General features: G+C 37.6%; 1 protein-coding gene across 3 annotated transcripts in view; it reads right to left on the reverse strand.

Moving 5' to 3' along the window:
* Positions 1 to 17,500, reverse strand: part of LOC144975020 (carbonic anhydrase-related protein 10-like) — a 306,136-nt gene that overhangs the window by 9,048 nt on the left and 279,588 nt on the right. For all 3 annotated transcript variants that reach the window (XM_078918664.1, XM_078918663.1, XM_078918661.1), the window contains 2 exons: positions 6,561 to 6,692; positions 5,344 to 5,383 (listed from right to left, as the gene is read on the reverse strand). In XM_078918664.1, coding sequence (XP_078774790.1) covers positions 5,344 to 5,383; positions 6,561 to 6,692 — 172 coding nt within the window. The remainder of the gene's footprint in view (positions 1 to 5,343; positions 5,384 to 6,560; positions 6,693 to 17,500) is intronic.

Below are 17,500 nucleotides of genomic sequence, written 5' to 3' on the forward strand. Positions count from 1 at the left end.
AGTGAGAGTACACGGGTTTCCAACTGATAAGGACGATTGTCGAAAATGGATTGCTGCACTGCCTAATGCCAACCTAACTGTTGAAAAAGTCACTGAACACATTGGAGTCTGTGCAAAGCATTGGCCTGCTGATGCACCCAAAAAGTTTCGTGGAAGATATCTTTGTCCATCTGTATCTCCATCAATTTTCTCATCAGAGATCCCCAAGTCGTCAATACCTGATACATCTGATATTCCACGTCCAACTTATAAAGCTCTAAATTCAGCCCGCAATCCCGACATTGACCAAACACATGATTTTTTTCAATCTGACCGCTTTGTCTCTCTTGAAATTGATGAATTCCATATTAAATTCAATGAAATTTTGTCTACAAAAGGGAATGTTGTATTTAATGACACGAGGACCGAATATGTTGTTCTTAGTCCTGCACGAGATGGACCAATATTTAATTATATGCTGATTTTTAATATTCATGAAGATGATCGTAATTCTATTTCTAATGTTGAATTTGTGGCTTATCGTAAACTTAAAGTCCTTGCTGTTCCATATGGAGATAATGGAAAACTTCCGTCATGGAGTCAACTTGCAGAAGTTATGCGGTTTGTCCCTGTAAACCAAAATGAGGATAGCAAGACTAATTTCATTTTGAGACAACTAAAACTTATTAATTCTCCAAAAAACACCCGTTTGTATGACCATAACGATTTACGCCAAGCTTTTAGTTGGTATTCCAGATCTCGCGCTCTTTACTCAGAACTCCGAAATCATATGCAGTTACCATCCCTTACAACGCTAAAAAGGATAACAAGAGCATCCAAGAATATGAGCGACACTGTATTGTATAGAAGTTTCTTTGAAGCTCAGGAAAAGCGGAGTCGAAACTGCATTTTGATTGTTGATGAAGTATATATTAAATCTTCAATAACATACTCAGGCCGAGTACTGTTTGGTTATTCTGAAGATAACCCTCGGAAATGAGCGACTACACTTCTATGTATTATGGTTAAATGTATGTTTTCATCCAAAAAATTCCTGGCCAAACTTGTTCCTTTTCACGCCCTGACATCTGAATTCCAGTTCAAATGTGTTCAAGACCTTATCTCTCTTTTGGAGGATTGCGGAGCAACTGTCTTGGCAATCATTAATGATAACAACAGAGTTAACCAGTCTTTCTACAAAATGTTCCCCGGTTGGTCGATGCAATCTCCATATCTTGTTCAGTCACCATCCTCAGATAAGCCATTGTATCTTCTTTTCGACCCTGTCCAAATAATAAAAAACATCAGAAACAACTGGATAACCGAAAGGACTAAAACCCTCAAGTTTCCATCCGATGGTGCTCAACGCCCAGGACGAAAGTATGCAAAGTGGTCTGATTTGAGAGATTTGTTTAAAATTGAAGTAGACAAAGATGCACGCTTATCCAAATTAACGAAAGCAACTGTTTACCCATCAAGTATGGACATGTAAAATGTGTCTCTAGAGTTAACTATTTTTTGTGACAGTACTGTTGCAGCATTGAAGACCTCGGAATCAAGTACAGAATCATGGAAAAACACCGAAGAATTTATTGCAATGGTCCTGAAACTGTGGAAATTATTGAACTGCAAGACACCAGTTCAAGACATCCGACTTTGTGACCCTGACCGGACAGTCATAAATAATGGTGAGAAAGGACAGGGAGGTCTCCAAACACTACTTGAATGGGCAAACATCGCTTCTGTGATGGACTCTCCTGGTTGTGATCGCGTGGAAAGCTTCACACGAGACACATTCCTCGCTCTTCAATGGACATGTGTAGGCCTGGCTGCTCTATGTCAATTCCTTCTGACAACAACATCATCCGCAAAACACAAATATGTTTGTCTTGGCTTTTTCCAGCAAGATGATATAGAACGTCACTTTGGCCATTTTCGCAGGTCTGCAGACTGCAACTACTACATCACTGTCTGTGAGATTTTTAACACACACGGGTTAGATCGAGCAAAATTAATGCTGTCTATAGATATTGACTTGGCGGATGTAGCAAGATCATCATCAGTGTGACCTTTGCACATGCTCCATCAATGAAACTGAATTAATTATTCTAGATGAAATGACCAATAGTGATATGAATGATAGTATATCCAAAGATGAGAGGATGGCGATTTTTTATATTGCAGGTTATGTAGCTTTTAAACATAAGCAGTTAGCGAGTAGTACAACCAATGTTTCGACAGAATTAAAGGCATATTTTAATGCAATTCACAGGAAAAATTTAACACAGCCATCAGAACAGTTTCTTCATTTTATGTTGCTAGCATATTATTATTTCACTCATAGTCAGGAGGCAATTTGTAGACAGAAGTTAGCAACAACACTGGCAACATTTCCAAGTTTTTTTTCTCTGGATATTGAATTGCCAAAAAATCACTGTTGAGGATTTCTAATATCTTACTCAACAGCTTCAGAAAGAAATATAAACAGAATGGACAGGATTCAGCCAGAAATGAAAACAAGCAAAGCTCACCTCTCAATCAACATCAACATCATCTTGCTAGAAATTGTAAGTTAGCATATTTAACACCATCAATACAATTCTCCTTCTCATCTCATCCTTTTCATCAACCTCCATCCCCTTCACCTCATCAGATATAATATATATATATATATATATATATATATATATATATATATATATATATATATATATATATATATATATATATATATATACATATATGTGTGTGTGTGTGTGTGTGTGTGTGTGTGTGTGTGTGTGTATGGGCGAACAACTAATCAACACGAGAGAGAGAGAGAGTTGGCTCGAGCGGTAGTCTGTGCGCAGTAGTGCCGCGCTGAGAACCGGTCCCAAGAATCGGTCCCACGGTTCATTAGCTGGGACCGGAGGACCGGTCCCAAGGTGAAGAACCGTTGGCGGTCCTCACGTTGGCGGTCCTCACTTCTTATCTTTCTTTTTGAACGGTCCCAGCGATTCTAGTTTCTTTACTGCCTTTTCTCGGTTCTTTTGCCTAGGTCGTTCGCCTAACCACCCATCCCTCTTAATTAATCGCACCAACCCCCTCTTGCACATACACCCTCTTGTGTGTGTGGTGGGGTAAGAGGGGCCGCGAGAAGCCTTGGACGATTCCATTACTCGGGGTAAAGTTCCTAATTTACTACACACTAATGATCGCAATGACAATGATCTATTTTGACGACATCACCCCTCTTCTCTAATGGGCTATTCTTTGAAATGAATGTGACTACTATAAGATTTTCTGCCAAATGTCCTTTGGGGGGGGGGGGGGGGGGGGGGGGGGGGGGGCAGAATTTGAATTCGTCTGGCAGAAAAAAAAACGGTTGGCAGTTTGGCAGATTTTATTTTCCGAGGCCTAGGAATGAATGTATAGGTCTACTCCACGTGTCCCATGGCAATTTTTATGTATTAGTGATTTTTTAAAACTTGGGAAATGAAAAAAAAAATCATGACATCCGCCTTGCGAATTTATTTGTTTAACAAAACTGATGAGTTTTCAAAGGGGGTACTATAAGTAGTACGGTTTGGCAGGTTTTTGTGGTATTTGGCATATTTTTAAAATCCAGTTGGCAGAATGCCTGAAAATAATCTGGCAACCCTGCCCACGAGCCTTGTGAATGACCAATGTCGAAAAAGAACCGGTTCGAACCGGTCCTTGCGGTTCTCATTTCCCAGGGACCGTAGAACCGGCGGTCCCAAACATGCTTGGGACCGCTCCGCACTTGTGCGCAGAGCTAAGCCCAGCAGAGAAAGTGGGTCATGCGCGGTGGCTCTGCCTATCTCTTCTTGGATTCATCAAAAGTTATTTTTAGCGTGCCATATGGAACTTTCAACTTTCAAGTGAGTGTGAATGCCCTGTACAATAATGAATTGAATAATTCCATACCCATAGAAGAATACCTTTATTCCATCCATCGCAGTAATATTTTTACATCCACACCATAAAACCAATAGAATTTATTTTCATTATACAAACTAGTTCAATACGCTTAATCTCGCGGCCCCTCTTACCCCACCACACACACAAGAGGGCGTATGTGCAAGAGGGGGTTGGTGCGATTAAGTGGGATGGCAATCCCGCCAATCTAACTCTAGAGTCTTTTTGGCGATAGAGTCATTCTGGCGTGCTACACCGGTGTCAGCCTATCTGCGGTGTCGGCTGTGCGTGGGCGTGGTAGAGACGTGATACATATCCAAGAAGTCTAATCTGTCCACTCTCTCCTCCTTAAATTGTATAGATGGAATGTTATTGGCGTCACTCATCTTTTTGTTGTTTTTAGACAGCCAATTTAATGATTAGTTGTCACTTCTCACTACCATAATATATCAAAAAGACTATAAAAGTTCAAGGTTACACATTACACATAGTTTTGTGTGTAGGTAGGTTATATCCAGCTGGCGGATGTTGTGATTATTGTACTAAAACGCATATCATCAAAGTAGTAACGAAGCCGACTACAATCAGCTCTTTTTATTATTGATTTTGGACCGCGAATTGAGTGATTAGGTCTCACTAAAATGTATAAATTAGAGTATTGAAACGTTTAAGGTCACATATTATAGTTTTGTGTATGAGTAGGATCATCTGGTGGACAGATGTTGTGAATTTTTACTTAAACACAAACGGACCTGTCCTCTTTCATTCCATTCGTGTATACACTAGCAATCCTCTCTGTTCGCCCCCCCCCCACCCCCCAACTCTTCTCTCGCTCTCTCTCTCTCTCTCTGTCTCTCTCTCTCTCTGTCTCTCTCTGTCTGTCTGTCTCTCTCTCTCTCTCTCTCTCTCTCTCTCTCTCTCTCTCTCTCTCGCTCAATCTTCTCAGTGATTATCAAACACCTAGGGTTAAAATATCATCTTTCTACAAATGATTCTTTTTACAAAGATACAAATAGACCGGTACCAAATGAAATCAAATAAGTTTCTAACTAGACAGTCAGTGTATCAAACTTTTAAAATTCCTCCATCCAATGTTGACTGTCATCTTCATTCTTCTATCCCACAGAATCACAGAATAAATAACTTGCCTGCTAAATAGCTTTGAGCAATATTGCGACTTGAAAAGGTGCACATCTGACTATCAAGAGGTGCCATACTATTATTCATTTCATTTTTATGATATGAAACATCGACGTTGGTACTTGGTCTGACTGAATCAGTCAGTTGAAAAGAAGAAGAGGAAGAAGAAGAAGAAAAAGAAGAAGAAGAAGAAGAAGAAGAAGGAGGAGGAGGAGGAGGAGGAGGAGGAGGAGGAGGAGGAGGAGGAGGAGGAGGAGTAAAAGGAGGAGGAGATACTCTGCTAATTGATTAATTACAAAATCTTACCTTCATAAAATGTCACTTTTTTCATGTCGCAAAGACCACCCTGTAGTAAACAATTTGGAGTATTTTATTTTGAACACAATTATATAGACGATAAGTACAATGTCGATTTCAAAAACAAGTTTCCCTCAACAATAACTCACAGACAAAGTGACACAGTAAACTGAAACTTAACACAGATTACCTTTAATACTATCTCTTTAACGAAGTATTCACCATTTTTATGTATTTGTCCATTCACTGTAACCAGAGACGTAAGACGAGTTGTCCAGCTGTTTGACAGCTTCTTTTGTTGCAACATTACCTTTGTCCCTGGAGGTTCTCACAATTTTCATGGACGATTTGTGTGGGTTTTTAAAAAATCATTATGTGAATCCTCTATTAAACCATAAAAGTCTACAATTTGATTTATAAGACTAAGAGGTATAATTTTTTGCCTCTAACAGTTTAAATTTATTATTTAAAAACAGTCATGCACAGTTTACTTTTTACTCACTCATCACGTCCTAATTAATCATCTGGCATAATCACACTTAATGTAGTCAAAAAAATTTTACGGTTCATTGAATCATTTTTGGTTTGATTTAGATACTCCTTGAAGATCAAGAGAAATAGCAATAGCGTTTTGGTCACTCTTGCCCAATGGTGTAAGATGATCATTGATAACAGAAATTTCATCATTACAAATCACAAAATTAAGTATGTTTCTATTTTGACCAGAAAAAATAGAGGCATCTCGCAGTGTTTTTGTTTTGTTTTGTTGTTGTTGTTGAAAAAGAGACTCTGGAAAACTTATACATGCAAATCCGTACCGCTAAGCCATGCAGCCCCTAAACTATAATGATTTTAACTAATGTGATATAACAAATTTCCTTTTCTTGTTTACCTGAAGAAGGCCAAAGGCCGAAACGTCTTTTACTTTGTTTTGTATCTTTTATAAGAGTCATTTTTACTCCCTTTATTTTGCTATACATTTTGTGAGAAGAACGCTCTAAAAAATCAACGCCATCAACCTCTCCTCTTCCGGATAGATTTCTATTACAGCAAAAGGTCTTTAATCTCAATTGTCTTACGACACTTGACTCACTTCATTTCTCCTTACAATAATGAACCTGCTCTTTTACTGTAGTGAATTTATTTTAATTCAATACCACTATATATTAAAAAGCCTATTCATGGTCTCTGTATGTTGCATTTTAAAATGGTATCGGGATACTTACATTGTTTTCAATATAATTTATGTTCGTCCTTATCACTCTGTTGTTGACGGGTTGGACTGGTCTGATATTGCCTTCCATCATTGTCATTCGGTTGTCTGGTTGAACCTTTTGGAGGTAACGAAGAGTGTCCAGCTGAAAATGAGTATGAATTTAGAATTGATTGCATATGAAATCATAGAGGCTAGTAGTTTTGCATCATTAGCTACGTTTCTTCCTCGAGCAACTGTTTCAATAAACTCCTTAGTTTCATAAACTCATATTGCACCTCACTTAGCACAACTCGACCCACTCATTCAGCCTTTTCTTTGATCGCCATTGTGCAATTTCTTTTACAGCTCCTCTTCCTCATCTTCTTCTCTTTCTCTCTACCACACTCTCTGGCAATCTCCCTCCCTCTCTCTTGTTTTTTTTTCCTCCTTCCCCTGTCTCTTTCTTTCTCTCTACTTTTCTTCTCCTTGTCCCTCCCCCTCCTCCTCATCTTCTTTTCGTCTCTACCACACTCTCTAGCCATCTCGTTCTCCTCATTCTCTCTCTCTCTCTCTCTCTCTCTCTCTCTCTCTCTCTCTCTCTCTCTCTTTCTCTTTTTCTCGCTATTTCTTTCTCTGTCTCTGCTTTTTCTTCTTCACCCTCCTTCTCCCGATCTCCGTCTTCTCTTTCTTTTTACCACAATCTCTAGTCATCTCACCCTCCCCCCCTCTCTCTCTCTCTCTCTCTCTCTCTCTCTCTCTCCCTCAAATACACGCACTCTCTCACCCCTCTCTCTTCTTCTTCAAAATTTTGGCGCCCATTATCAAAAGTGAGTACGATATTATAGAAGAAAACAAAAACAAAGAATAGCTTTATAAAAAATGTTATCCATAACCTTGACTAGTGATGCCCAATGTAATAGACATAGGGCGATAGTTCTCAGCTTTAGTTTTATCTCCTTTCTTGTATAACGGTGCAACAAGTACCCATTATTTGATCTTTAAAGGATGATAAGTGTCAAATATTGTTAGTTTTACTTGTTACTTTTCACGCTTGTTAACCACCATTCATTTCAGGAGATCTGACTGTGCATGCATGGGGTAATCCTTAAGAAAATAAAACAGGTGGAAAAGTTGATAAATAACTAAATAAATCTTTTGTATCACCGCTCGGAAAATCCAAAATATAAAACGTTTTCCCAAAGAAACTGCATGTTACGTGAAATGTTCTATTTTTCAGTTAGACTGGGGGCTTTTTAACCCTTTTATTCTATGCAATATGACAGTTCTCATTGGGCCATACCTCGGTCTTTAGTATTAATCTTTAAAGGAAGATAAGTTTGTCAAATATTGTTCGTTTTACTTGTTACTTTACACGCTTGTCATTGATATCCAAATAAGCAAATTGTATTCTTTGAGTTGTATTACATAAAGCGTGATACGCAAGATATTCTTTTAAAAAGGAATGTTTATACTCACATAAAAATAAAATAAATGGGAATAGCTCAAAAATGGAATGGAATTTTCCCAAAACTGTGCCTGTAAATTGTTTAACAAAAAGAAAAGTTTTCTTTTTATGTTATGAAATGTTTAATATTATCAAACATAGGAAGTAATTAAATTTTAAATATAGCTGACTTTGAACTTGAGTGACCGCTGGATGACCTTCATGTGGTCGAATTGAAATTCCAATCGGCCAAAAGTTTAAAGGATATCAATTTTACCAACTTTGAAGAAAAAGGAGCTTCCACACGAATATGAACAACTCGAGTTTTTGCACCATGCAGTTATGAGGCAGAAGGACATTACTTCCGAAATCGAAATTTTATACCTGGATTGTAAAGGGTGACGCAGTCAACCGTGAGATGATACGTCATGGATATCGCTGCTTTGTGAGCAACCAAAATAGAAACTTGACAAGGACGTGTGAACTAAACTTCGCGTGGATTCGATGTGCACAGTCTACGGTCTGAGTGTTGTGTTCCTAAAAGATTAAATAGAGCCAGTTATTCAGACTAGAACTGAGTCCGGTAGGGCTCTATAAGTGTCTTGAGAACACCGATTCTTTCATGCGAGCGTCGGTCTAACCATTCAGTCCGAAGATAATGAAGGCGAGCGTCACAGGTCACACAATTGGATCCCAAATCCAAAAATCCAAAAACCCGATACAGAAAAACAATTAAAAAAATCAAACAGTTGTAAACCCCCAAAACTAAAAAGGACGTTAGAAAAGTGTTAGGTGTCCTAAACTTTCATAGGAAATATGTGCCAAACTTTTCAGATATTGCAACGCTTTTATCAAATCTCACAAAGAAATCAATGCCAAACAAAATAAGCTGGAAAATGAATGTGAAGAAAACTTCAGCAAACTTAAATCAGTTCAATGTTCTGAACCAATATGAAAGTTGCCAGATTAAATTAAACAGTTCTATATTAGAACAGATGCATCTTGCAACGGAAATGTGGGTGTTTTATTACAAGAACATGACGGTACGCTAATGGCATGCCAATACACAAACAGAAAGCTTCTAGACAGTGATAGAACGCGAATGCTTGGGAATTATTTTCAGTCTGAGACCATTCAGCAGATATTCTTATTGAAAACATTTGTTCTTGAAACGGACCACAAACCACGCACATACATTAAACACAACAAAATGAACAACAGTAGAGTTTATTTCTGCAAAATGACTCATTATTTTCAATATATCATACTCCCGGTTGCGAAAACATCCACGCAGATTTACTGTCGCGATTGGTGTAATGCGTAATATTGTAGTGTGTAGATAAAGGTTATCCAGTCAAACTACTGTTTTTATCCCTATTTATTAACCTCTTAAAGCTCACGTTTGCGTTCGCCAGATTGATTTGTGTTGCAGTTGCGTGGAGGTGGATTGACATCGGTCAGAGTGATATTGGCTATTTCAAACTTTAGTCCTGTTTCATAACTTCATTGATTGTATGATCGAGCGATTTGCGTCCATATTTTAATGATATTTCGTGTCTTTCAGTCAAATAACATAATTATCCTTATTGTTATATACTTATTCTCATATGAAATATATTATGTATATCCTTCAGAATTAAGGATTCAATTTTGTAAATGTTCTAATAATTGCATTTATCATAATTAATTCATTATATTTGCATTTGTTCCAAATCTTTTTTCATTGGAGTATTATTAAATGTTTAAGTTAAAAATAACTTAAATCATTTATAAGGGTATATTGACCCGCTTTAATTAAGAGATGAGCTTATTGATTTCATAAGGAAATTTCATGAAGAATTCCGATAATGCTCTTACTCATTATCCGTTTGTAAAATTTATTTCCGTGTAATATACCACAAAAAAGTAGATTTTAAACCTGGGTTAGGGTGTCACGGTATTGTAGAACGAGCTTAAGTCTCAATGGGAAATTAGCTTAAGGCGACCATGAGTTGTTATTTCTTAAACCTGACAACGCTTCTCAGTCTTCCTATGAATACTACTCACCATGGTTATATAAACCCACGGCAGGCCGCAACTCGTTATTTGCTATTCTTCGCACAATGCAGGGTTGATTGTGTGAAAAACGTTCGGGGCCGGAAAATAGTACGGCATAATGCAGGTTACTGTACTGTACACGGGTGACCAAAATCATTGCATAAAGAAGGCAAATTTATGCAATATCAGTACGATCTAAAAGAGATCAATAAAATCCTAGTAGAAAGAAAGCAGATCTGTTACTATTAGTGCAGGGCGGTCCTAGGCAAGCTTAAGGACCACGGTTCTACGGTTCCTGGGAAATGAGAACCGCAAGGACCGGTTCCGGTTCCTAGAACCGATCCTTTTCGAAATTGAACATTCTTGAGGGACCGTTGGGACCGTTCATTCTTGAGGGACCGAGGGACCGTTGGGACCATTCATTCTTGAGGGACCGAGGGACCGTTGGGACCGTTCATTCTTGAGGGACCATTGGGACCGTTACACAATGAAAACCGTGGTCTACAGTAGGTTCTCGGTGAAAGTGAGAGCGGAGACAGTTTCATTGATAGGGAGAGTTTTTTTCACTGTGCAGATAGCGCTATTACACAAGAGTGACAAGAATTGTGTGTGAGTGTGTGTGTGTGCGCGCGCGCGTGTGTGTGTGTGTGTGTGTGTGTGTGTGTGTGTGCGAAGATTGTTGGGGTAAGGAGTTGAAAGGAAAAGGGATTGTTAATATTTTGTGTCTGTGGCATGCTGGACCAAAAGTATGGGAAGAGTTTGTAATGATTTTTTTTTGTCTCCATTCCTTTTTTTCTCTTTTTGTGCGGCTATGTGGTCTTGTGGTATGACACTCGCTTTCGGATAGGAAGGTCCTGGGTTCGAGCCTAAGACTCTTTACCCACATCCTATCACCGTACTCAGGTGTAAAATGAGTACCTAGTCGTCAACAGTGTTGTCTCTGTCGGAAAAAATTGTAACATCGCCTAACAGGCGTCATGTCTTGTTCTACAGGTTACGTGTACTATTAGTCAGGGACACATTGTAAAACGCTTTGAGCACATTTAGTGGATATTGCGCTATATAAAAGCTCAATTTTTTGGTTGATTTTTAATTTTTAAAAAATATATCTACCTTTGGATAGTACGCTAGTCTATCCCAAAGTACTTTTCGCCAGATCTAACAAACCCAGCTACCCATTCACTGCTGAGTAGACAGGGATGTCAGAAAAAAAATCTCGACTGCACCCGGGATCGACCTCTGGCCTTTGCATACAGTGGCGTGGGGCCATTGGATCGAATGGTGCCAGGCACCATACCAATCTTTTTAAAATCATTAACAGCATAATTTAATTAAAAATAAAACAAATTTTAACTCCACTGTCTTTCGCCAACTGGCCAATAACATACTGCCTTTTTAGTCTCCGCTCTATTCAAGATTCCGATTCACGCACTGCGCCGACTCGTGTGTTGGTGACATCACTGCGCGAATTAGTGGCTGAATCAACACCGTGGTGCAAAGCAATCCAAGCTCCAGTTAATGCTCTATCCTTTAGTATCGCTACAGCTGATTGAGCGAGAAACTGGGTCGAATTATACTATCTTCAAATAGCGGAAAACCCCTCGACTTGTGCCAAGTTCTGAGAGTTCCACCGTTGGACTGGAGGGATGCGCCAATGTTGCACCATTTACGTCATAATAAGGGTAACTTCGGCCATCCAAAATATTACATTAACTGTCAAAAACACTGATCATTGTCAAGTTTATTTGTAAGTAGCAAAGAAAAACAACATAAAACTTAAAAATATGACATATCAACACCCCCCCCCCCCCCACCTCTTTTTCACGATTATTGAATAAAGTAATCCTTTGCAACGAAGCATTGTGGACGAATTTACCAACATTTTTTTTGCTTGTAGTGCCGAGTTGGTTACGTGTGTATGAGTGTTTGTGTGTGTGTGTGTGTGTGTGTGTATTTGTGTCAGTCAGAGAGAGAAAGCGAAGATTGTCAACAGTTATACTTTGGTGTGTATTTTGATTTCTTAAGTAGTACTTAAGTGGAGTGATTTTTTCTTTGTGATGCTTTAAGATCTGTGCAATCATTAATCGTATTCCACTGATTTCCATTATTTGAGATATACTTTGAAATTTTGTTTTGTTAAACAATGAATTGCAATGAATTAAGTTGACTCTTTGCGTCACCGACCGTTTGGGAGATTGACACTAGATGACAAATTAGAAACAAAAAGACTAGTTCCTCACCAACCAACTGATTTTGAATTAACACAGGTGTGGAAATCTCGAAAACGCTCTTTTTCACTGACATGGTATGACAGACATGAATGGCTCACAGTTAGTTTAGAAAAAACAACAACGTTTCTTTTGTTTTTATTGTCTACTTTTTACAGATACAACAAACACTGACAAATCATAGACATCTATAGGCTATATTGACCGTAACCACTTCCATCGTATTTCTGGACCTCCTTAACGTTGTTTTAGCACCCCTAAAAGAGTGAAAAATTTCTTGCGAAATTCAATGAAACAGGAGCGGTTAAATTCGTTAATGATTCTGTCAATTCACAAAGCTGAAATAGATGCCATTCCAGATTTCAATAAACAAATTATAAAAAGATTTGCAGATTTGCTTTACAAGTACTAAAAGTAAGTAATTTCTGTCATAGGTTTCTTTTCTCTTTTGATTTACATTTATCACATATTGATTGCACTATCTACCAAATCCAATCCATCAAATGGTGGACAAAGAATAATTACAAAGACCTTTTCACACCGGACTTGTATCTCAGTGTTGTGGCTTGTTGTTTTCATGAATTATTTCTTTTTGTGAGTTTTGTCTACTCGTAGAAACCATCAACCCCCCCCCCACACCCTTCCAAAAAAAGAGAGTTTTTAACATGTCCTCTCTCCTCTGAATCGTGTTCACTGTTTTAGAATTTTTTTTTCTTCTTCTAATCATGGCACCACCATATGCCGTCAATACGCCACGCCGCTGTTTGCATATAAAGAGAGTACTCTAGCAACTGAGCTATCCGGGTCCCCAAATATTCTATTGGGCTTTTTGTTAAAATACAGACGTTATAATGTTATTTTGGAAGGAAGATATAATAAATTTGTGAAACTCATATTATTTGATTAGTTAAAACACCAAACGAAATTTTAATATTATTGTCTTATTTTAAATGACAAGAATGTGATAGAAAGGAGTGGTGACAAGAGATAGACAAAAGAAAACAAAAAATCGGACTTGCTAGGGTCGAAACACACACACACACACATTCATACAAACACACACGCTTCTTTAGTAGTCACATTCATTTCAAGCAATATCCCATTAGAGAAGAGGGGTGCTGCCTTCATCATAGATCATTGCGACCATTACGGTGTGGTAATTTTTGAAATTACCCCGTACAATGGAATCGTCCAAGACGTTGATGATTGTCATGCGACACGAGAGGGCGGTTTGCGGAGTGAAGGGAGATGGTCGTCTGTGTCGTTTAGTGTATAGCAAAGGGGGGTAGGTGCGATTGATTAAGTGGGATGGGTGGTGATTGGTTGAAGATAGGCAAAAGAACCGAGGCAAAGAATCGCTGGGGCAGTAGTAAGGCGCGAGAATCGCTGGGACCGCTGAAAGGTTATAAGAAGTAAGGACCGCCAACGGTTCTCCACTTTGGGACCGGTCCCCAGTTCTCAACTAAAGGACCGTGGGGCCGGTCCTCAGCGCGGCACTAGTTACTATACATTTGTCCCAATAAAGAATACGACAGAGAAGGCCGAAACTGTGTTTTACCGTAGCCATAGTTAACATATAGCCTGACACAAGAACCCTCTAGGACTGGCAGATTGACGTCATTTTTTAGGTTTGTGTACCGTCTAATGAGTTGTCGTTAATAGAGCTCAAGGAAACAAGTTATTGAACTATTGAATACAACTCGCGATTTGTTTTCTTTTGTGGCAAAAGAATGGCCTTTTGACGTCATTTTTTTGTCAGGCTATAACTTTACGATGGCTAAGGTTATTCTAGCCGGTTCGGTTAAAAAACTGAATATAGAACAGAAGACCGAAAATGTGTTATATAAATATTAAATGCTTGTCGGTTCGGTGACGAATTAAAAGCGACGTTTGTCGTAATATCACATTTCCATAAAAGAGTGTGATAATAGAAGGTGCCCAATAAGAACTTGTTCGGTCTAATCTCTATCCAGATCCAAAAGGATATTGCAAAGTCTTGGACGTAAAACAAATTTGAGAAGCACGGTCGTTCTCAATATGTGTTGGGCCGTGTTTGGTACAGAGTGAAGAATTATCCACATTACACATCTTCCTCACGAAAAGTCGGAGCAACACTGTTACAAGAAAACAGAAGAGCAAATTTGAGACAACAACAATACAAGATTTGTTTGTGTGTATTGTATTGTCTTTAACTGTTACTGAATAGGTACATTTTGATTGTCGAAACCTCTTCATTTTATTTTTGACATTTTCTTTATTTTAAAAAATTGATAACGTTATAATTTATTTAAATCCGCACACTTGTTTAATCCTTTCTTTAAAAAATATAGCATTGTGGAGAACATTGTGCTTATTTGAGTCAATAAAAAAATTGATACGGTGCAAACTCTACTGAAAGATTTGAAAATTAGAAATGTATTTTTTACAGATAGATAAACAGATAACTTGATTTCCTTTTATAATTTAAAGTCAGTTTGAAAGTTCGTTGAGTCACACAGATATCATAAAATACGTGCCGTCGACACTAAACACTCTCAAAATCAACCAATTTCGTCACTGTAAAAAGTTGTCAATTTGCGTCATCTATTTATGACATCAGGTATTATTATTACTTCCGTTGTGTTGTTGATTTAGCGGTGATCAGTGTTGTTATGTAGTAGTATGTTCTAATTGGGTGTATGTTTGTGTGTGTGTGCGTGTGTGTGTTTATGTGTGTGTTGTGTGTGGTGTATACATGTGTGTGTGTGTTGGCATTTTTCAGCAAATCGTGGCATTCATAGTGATATTATTCACTTGATCACATGAAGGTATTTCAGTCGCCATTTTGATTCTTTGTTTACTATTAGGGTTAGCTCGAGATCGAAGGATTTTTTTTTTCTATTAGGGTTAGTCATAAGTCTTAGTAAAGGTGCTAGGGTGTTTGTTTTTCCATAAGTTAAGTAAAGGGGAAACATTCCGAAAGCGCCTACATCCCGAGTATTCTTTACATTTGTATTTTCACCGTTGATCTTTTGTCAGGCGTTTATTTATTCAATTTGTCATCATTTTTTTTCTATTTGGGTTAGCTTGAGATCGGAGGATATTTTTTTTTCTATTGGGGTTAGTCATAAGTCTTAGTAAAGATGCTTGGATGTTTGTTAAGTAAAGGGGAGACATTCCGAAAACTCCTACATCCCGAGTATTCTTTAAATTTGTATTTTCACCGTTTATATTTTGTCAGGCGTTTATTTATTCAATTTGTCATTATTTTTTTCCTATTAGGGTTAGCTCGAGATCGGAGGATATTTCTTTTTCTATTAGGGTTAGTCATAAGTCTTAGTAAAGGTGCTAGGATGTTTGTTTTTCCATAAGTTAAGTAAAGGGGAGACATTCCGAAAGCTCCTACATCCCCAGTATAATGTATTCACTTAATGTAAATGTTGCTGCTCGAAGCTCGAAGAAATAAGTAATAATGTGAAATTGAATGTAAGCTTCAATTTAATTACAAAAACAGATCAAATGAACGTTTCGGGTTTCCCCTTTATCAACAAAACAGGATGAATGAAACACCGCAGATGAATGATGAATGAGATACTGTGGTAGTGGCGTAGTTAAGATGAATAAACAAAACATTGGTTGGCCGGAAATTGGTATGCTCCTTTGTTGTAAGGAAGCACGAATTAAAATAGAATGCTAGATATTTCTAAAAGGTGCGCAATTAATTAAGTGCAAAGAGGGGAGGCGGGGAGGAACTGTGTAATGCAGTTTAGAACATGAAATATAAAAACGTGTAGACTGTTGTCTTTAAAAAATATATTCTAGCCTTGTGGAGAACATTGTGCCATTTGAGTCAATAAAAAAAATTATACGGCGCACAACTCTACTGAAATATTTGAAAATTAGAAATGTATTTTTTACAGACAGATAAACAGATAATTTGATTTCCTTTTATAATTTAAAGTCAGTTTGAAAGTTCGTTGAGTCAAACCGACGACACTAACACTCTCAAAAACAACCAATTTAGACACTGTAAAAAGTTGTCAGTTTGGCGTTTTTTACGCAAATCGTCGCATTCGAAATAATGTATTCACTTAATTACTTTAAGGATATCAGATCTACACTAAGTTTTCAACAGTTTTCATCTATTTATGACACCAAGTATTATTATTGCCCCTTTGATGCTTTCAATATGATGGTTTCGGGTGGATAATACCCAGGTTTAACTTCTTTTGTAATAAATTTTAAAAAATAATAATAATCTAAAAAAATGAAAATTTAAACAAGAAAATAGAAGTAGCATTGAAGGTAAAATATGGTTTTAGAAAGACCTTATTAAATGTTATGAATAGTCAGGTGGCTCCGTAGCGCAGTGGATAAGCTGTCAGACTCTAACCTTGAAGGTACTGGGTTCAATCCCATTGTGGACATTTAAAAAAAAGTTTACTTTATTGAGAAAGACATCATTTTCGTTGTTATAGTTACTGGACATATATTTAAAACCTTAAATTAATTATTATTATTATTATTATTATATTTTAAAAAACAACATCGGTACCATTCAATGTGTTATCGATGTGCTTTTATATGTAAACGTCGATTGTTATCATTTAATAATATTTTATCATTATCATCAGTGTATTCGTTTAACGCGTCTTTGTAATTTTATTGGGGTCTTTTTTCTGTTTTTATTCTTCTTCTTCTTTTTTTTTTTTTTGGTTTGTTTTTGTTGTTTTTCAAAAACTTCCCGTCCCATCATTGTTTATGTCTATTTACCTTATCTACGCCATTCACAGTACACATCTCTTATTCGTTCTTAGTGTCTTTTTCGTCGTGTTTTGTTGATAAAGGGGAAATCAGAAACGTCCACAATATATCTTCGTCTATTAAATCGAGGCTTACAATTCAACACTTATCGTTATTTTTTCCTTCGAGCTTCAAGCAGAAACATTTTCATTAATCAACCAGCAGCGCCAATGGAGGTGCATAAAAATGGTGCGTTTTTGTACACCTCCAGTGGAGGTGCATAAAAACGGTGCCAAACGCCACCAAACATGATCACCAGAGTGCTGTACTGTCAGGTAAGTTCTCGATCCCAGGATCGTCTTTCAAGTCGGCTCACGTCTGCTACTTCAGGTTTATTTTCGCAGTTGACTTTCTTACCACAACCTGTTTTCACACACGGACAACTATATGTTGCTGTGTCACGGGTCAGAGGCTATTGTAGCTTACACTTCATGGTGGGCCACATAGAAAAATCAACAGGGGGATGTACCAAGTTACACA

This window comes from Berghia stephanieae, chromosome 6 (genome assembly GCF_034508935.2).
Source record: "Berghia stephanieae isolate SIO BIC M18660-M18661 chromosome 6, UCSD_Bste_1.3, whole genome shotgun sequence".
In the NCBI taxonomy this organism is placed as follows: Eukaryota; Metazoa; Mollusca; class Gastropoda; order Nudibranchia; family Aeolidiidae; genus Berghia; species Berghia stephanieae.